This window comes from Brassica napus, chromosome C4 (assembly GCF_020379485.1).
Source record: "Brassica napus cultivar Da-Ae chromosome C4, Da-Ae, whole genome shotgun sequence".
Lineage (NCBI taxonomy): Eukaryota > Viridiplantae > Streptophyta > Magnoliopsida > Brassicales > Brassicaceae > Brassica > Brassica napus.
The window spans coordinates 62,130,827-62,136,271 of NC_063447.1; the positions used below are offsets into that span (position 1 = coordinate 62,130,827).

The 5,445-nt window shown below is 37.2% G+C and overlaps 1 protein-coding gene across 1 annotated transcript; it reads left to right on the forward strand.

Annotated features, from left to right (window-relative positions):
* Positions 1–666: 666 nt before the first annotated feature.
* LOC111202281 (UTP:RNA uridylyltransferase 1-like) lies at positions 667–3,551 on the forward strand. The gene is made up of 6 exons (XM_022694947.2): positions 667–1,900; positions 2,022–2,390; positions 2,465–2,688; positions 2,763–2,826; positions 2,898–3,094; positions 3,183–3,551. Exons 1-6 carry the CDS (start codon positions 764–766, stop codon positions 3,421–3,423), a joined length of 2,232 nt encoding a protein of 743 aa, XP_022550668.2. The 5' UTR covers positions 667–763; the 3' UTR covers positions 3,424–3,551.
* The last annotated feature ends 1,894 nt before the right edge of the window (positions 3,552–5,445 follow it).

Genomic DNA, 5,445 nt, shown 5'->3' on the forward strand with positions numbered 1-5,445 from the left:
GACCACATTTTTAACCATTTGAGCTAGAAATATGTTGAATCTATGTACAAACGAGAACCTATAAGTGAGGAAAAGAGAATAATAAGAAGTAACGAAAGTAAATGCAGAAGGGAATGTAAAGATATTGTGGGCATGGGATTTGATTCAAACAGAGTGCATTGCCACTGAGCTTAATAAAAGTAAAAACATTGGTGTTTCCTAGAACTAGAACTCTGGTCACTGAGTCATATGCTTATTTTACAATTGTAGAGATGAGAGGACACAACACAATATAGAGCTAGCTAAGCAAGATCAGAGGTGAAGAAGAAAGGTTGGTGAGTATTCTTAATTAAGGCAACCTCCCAAAAATTGTCATGTTTGCATTTTCCACTATTGTTGCCAAACACATTCCTTCCTGTAATAATTTGGTTTTATTAATAATCTAAAAATAGCTGAAGATGCTTTGCTTACGCAAGGGAACAGCTAGTCATGAGGATAAACCCAAAACCCTCTCATCAATCCTGCAGCAAAAGGGGTTTAGTTACAGATCGGTTTTCAACCGGTTTAAGGCAATGTTCTGTACCATTTTTGAAAAAAATAATACTTTATTTTGATGATTTCCTAATTAATTAATTAATTACTTGTGAAATATAAAATGCAAACATCGGACGGTGGAGAGAGTATCATGAATATAAAAGACACAGGAGATCGGATCGGTTCATACAACACTGAGAAATTGAAAGATCGTCGACTTCCCAAAAAATCGTCTCACTTTCTCTCTTCAATGGCGCAAGGTGGAGGCGGCGGCGACTCTCCAGCTCCACCATCAGAAAACAACGGCGGAGGAGAGTTTCTACTCTCGCTTCTACACAGAAGACCTCACCAGCAGAGCAGCACCAACACCAATCCACCAGCTCCTCCTCCTCCACAGTCGTTCACTCTCGATCCAGCCATCGCAGCCGTTGGTCCCACCGTGAATTCGAATTGGGCTTCCAACGTTACTCCTCCTTGGCCCCACGCCTCATCGCCTCCCAATCTGTTAGGGTTTCCTCAATTTCAGCAAAACCCTTTTCCTTCGAACCAATTCGATGGCAATCAGAGGTTATCAGGAGAAGATGCTTATAGATTAGGGTTTAATGGAGCTGTTAATCATCACTCGGTGGTGCAGCAGCAGCCGCAAAGGCTTGTGTTTGGTTCTTTCTCTGGAGATGCGACTCAAAGTGGGTTTCTCAATTCTAGTAAAGATCCAAACTTTTCTCATCCTGCGAGCATTGGAAGAGGAAACTGGGGTCCCATTGGTAATAACGACGGCAGGGGTAGTTCCAAGTCTACCCCTCCTCCTCCTGGATTCTCTAGTAACCAGCGAGCATGGGATAGAGATTTGTTAAGTAGGGATGCTGATAGAGGGATGCTGATGGGTACTTCCCAGACAAGTCATGATGGTAGAGGGATGATGGGTGGTTTCCAGAGGAGTTATGATGGTAGAGGGATGATGGGTGGTTCTCAGAGGAATCATGATAATGCAAAGGGCGAGCATCCTAAGGTATGGGATGATGATTTGAGTGCTGAGAATGATAGATTAAGGAGATTATCTATCCAGAACGAGGGAAGGTTCAATCTTACTCAGCAGGTTGATCATCCTGGACCACCTATGGGTAAAAGTCTACACTCTGTATCGGCAGCTGATGCTCAGGATTCGTTTTCGATGCTGAGCAAGGAAGCTCGCGGTGGAGGTCAGTACAGAGGGGAAATGGGACAGTTGAGTAAGGGAAAGAGAGAAGGTAATGGAGAGTTTGGCCCTGCTGAGGGTGAAACTGAGGGTTTTGGAGAAGATATTGTTGAGTCTGTTTTGCTTGAAGATGAGACTGACGATAAGGATGCCAAAGATGAGAAGAAAACTAACAGGACTTCTCGCGAAAAGGTAAGTTTCAGTTTACTAGATCATACAGTTTTGATATACAACTAATGATGGTGTTTAGCTCGTGTTAGTATGCTTATTTTGTAATGTAAGAGTTGTTTTAAGTTTGGATTTTTGTTATCAGGAATCGAGAATGGACACTCGGGGTCAGTGGTTACTCGGCCAAAGGTTAAGAATGGTTAAAAGGTATATGGCATGTCGAAACGACATCCACAGGCACGACGCACCTTTCACTGCTGTCTTCAAGTCCCTGATTCCTGCAGAAGAGGAGCTGGAGAAGCAGAAACAACTAATGGCCAAGCTAGACAGTCTAGTTTCCAAAGAGTGGCCTAACGCAAAGCTATATCTCTACGGGTCATGTGCTAACTCCTTTGGTTTCCCAAAGAGCGACATCGATGTTTGCCTTGCAATCGATGATGGTGATGTCAACAAATCTGAGATATTGTTAAAGCTGGCGGATAGTTTGGAATCAGATAATTTCCAGAATGTTCAGGTAAAAAAAATGTTTTACTTCTTCTTATGGTTATGAATCTTGTGTCTATACATCTAAGACATGTGTTTGTGTAGGCACTGACACGAGCTAGAGTTCCAATAGTGAAACTCATGGATCCTGTCACTGGGATATCGTGTGATATATGTATCAACAATGTGCTGGCTGTTGTGAACACAAAGCTCCTGCGGGACTACTCGATGATAGATATCCGTTTAAGGCAATTAGCTTTCATTGTCAAACACTGGGCGAAATCGAGAAAGGTTAATGAAACTTATCAAGGAACACTCTCCAGCTATGCGTAAGTTCCTCCACATTCTACATTTCACAAAACAATCATAAGAGACCATTTCTGATGTATGAAACTCTCTGCAGATATGTTCTTATGTGCATTCATTACTTACAACAACGTAGCCCGCCAATTCTTCCTTGCTTACAGGTGTGTATGGTAACTAATATGTGTAATGTAACTTTTATTGAAAAGGGTTTACGTTTTTGGCCTATCTGCAGGAGATGGAGCCGACGTACTCGGTTCGGGTTGATAACATCCAATGCGCATACTTTGATAACGTCGGAAGACTCAGTACATTCGGATCAAGCAACAGGGAAACCATAGCCGAGCTGGTGTGGGGATTTTTCAACTACTGGGCTTACGGGCATGACTATGCGAACACCGTTGTATCTGTACGCACTGGTTCCATACTTGGGTAAGTTCACACTTGAGCTTTTCTACTTACTAATTACTGTAAAGCAGTCTCAGAGATGAAACATGAGATCTTTTTGTTGTTGTTGCAGGAAGCGAGAGAAGGACTGGACGAGAAGGGTTGGGAACGATAGGCATTTGATATGCATAGAGGATCCGTTTGAGACAAGCCATGATCTGGGTCGGGTTGTGGATAAGTTTAGTATCAGAGTGTTGAGGGAAGAGTTCGAGCGAGCTGCTAAGATTATGCATCAGGATCCTAATCCATGTGCCAAGCTTTTCGAACCATATGTTCCTGGAGATGATAATAGTAATGGCCAAGGTCATAATTAAGTTTTAAAAATTGAATCTGTTTCGTGTGGCTTGTATATATTTATGTTTAGATTCACTCTCCAGTTTGTTTTTTTTGGTTGTTTTGGACTGTTGCTTGTGACCCTATCAATATTATTTGTTTGATTATAGATCAGAAAAAATTGGCTTTGGTCTTTAAAAACAGTAAAACGAAAAAAAAAATAGGCATATCTTACTAAAACATTAGTGCATAGACCAGACCAGACCAGATCCAAAGACAGATAACATGTGTCTGAACGAAGTTTTGAAGAACCATGAATGTGTTATCCTCACTTGACGAGAAACAGAAAGTGGTATGTGTGTGTTTAAAGCAGTTTACCTCGAAATGTTTTAGTGTCGTCTGGTTGTTTACGGTTTGGATAAGACATTGTCTGACCAACCTTTTATCAATCAACAAAATACAATCACAAGATCAGTATCTTACCATGCGTTCTTGGATTCATACGCAAAAGCTTCAGAAAGAACAAGTAAAGCGATAACGACTGAATCTCAAACTAATACATTTTGTTGTGACTAGATATAATGCTACGTTTAATGTCAAATCATAACCATGGCAAGATGAATAGTCTAAGCTAATAAGATTCGAGCATGCTTCATTAGTATAACAAAAGACAAGTTCAAGATAGTACATAAACAACGAGAGTTTTACCTGTCTCACAACAGACACAACGAGTTATTAGTTTCTCAGATAGAATTTCAAAATATTATTAAATTAGTATTCACAAGTTTAGTTAAATAATAATATTTTAATAACTATAAAAATCTCTACCATTTGGCAAGGAACATGTTGAAAGTTTATTGGCCAATAAATCGATTCTTCCTTTTTTTAGTTTATCTTTCTTATGTTTCTGTTCTTTGTTAGTATTTTTAGTTACTCTTGTGGAGAATATTGATGTTGATGCCCTTATATATCTTTTATTGTGCTTGTTCCTACAAAAATAATAAGCTACTAGGTAGTAATCCGGGCTCTGCACGGAGTGGAATAGTTTATCAAATTATTTATTGTATATTATACTAAGGTATTTGTTGTATAACTTTTTTTGGGAATGGACATTCATATATCTGTTCGGATTCAGTTAATATATTCGGATTTTGGATTTTTAGAGTTAGAAATTAAATTCGTATATTTACAAATTTGGATTTAGATTTGGTTCATTGCGGGTTCGGTTTGAATTCGAGTTCGGGTACCTATTTTAATTATGTATTTTTTTAACAAAAATTCAAATATACTTAAATCCTCAAAATATGAAAATAAAATAATATAAAACATAAAAACTGAATAATGTAAGATTAAATATTTAAATTTACATAAAAATTAGTCCAATTTGAATATTTGGATGAAGAACAAATAAATATTTTCAGTATTTTGAACATTTTATGTTATTTTTAGATATTTACTTGTGTTTATATTGATAATTTTTAGATATTTTTATATTTTCGAATATCTATTAGATATAAAATTTAAAATAATTAACATATTTAAGTATATAATTGTTTTTTATATATTTTTGGTATCCAAAATATTTTAGATTATATCAGATTCAAGTTTGGTTATCTGATATGAAAGCTCCGTAAAGAAAATCAATATTTGGCTAAACTAAAGATCCGATTTTGTGTGTGGTATTTTTTTACCTCAGTTTCCTTAATTCATAACCAATCATAATTATTTATTGCATTCATGTATAGAAGCCTCAACCATGACTAAGTTTGGCAAGATATAAAACTTTCAATTCCTAAAAACATTCTCGTTCTAGCATTTTAGTTGATGTGAATCTTAATGATTTTCTATTTTTTTCTTGCAAAACGATATTATTCAGTAGTTCTAGGGCGAGAATTTCAGTTCACAAATACAAATGTCAAAAATACAGGAACTAAAAATGAACTGGCTAAAAAAATTAGTGTCAATGCATTAATTGTTAAATGATTGTGAAGATGACACGTCAGCATACATACGCAAATTGAAATCAAAGTAAAGTTGTCACGTGGCAATATAGCTTGAACACA

Excerpts from the sequence above, each read along its gene's own strand:
- LOC111202281 (XM_022694947.2), top strand. The coding sequence starts at position 764 with ATGGCGCAAGGTGGAGGCGGCGGCGACTCTCCAGCTCCACCATCAGAA. Across the intron at positions 2,689-2,762 it reads GGAACACTCTCCAGCTATGC|ATATGTTCTTATGTGCATTC; the intron begins GTAAGTTCCTCC and ends AACTCTCTGCAG. Across the intron at positions 2,827-2,897 it reads CAATTCTTCCTTGCTTACAG|GAGATGGAGCCGACGTACTC; the intron begins GTGTGTATGGTA and ends GCCTATCTGCAG.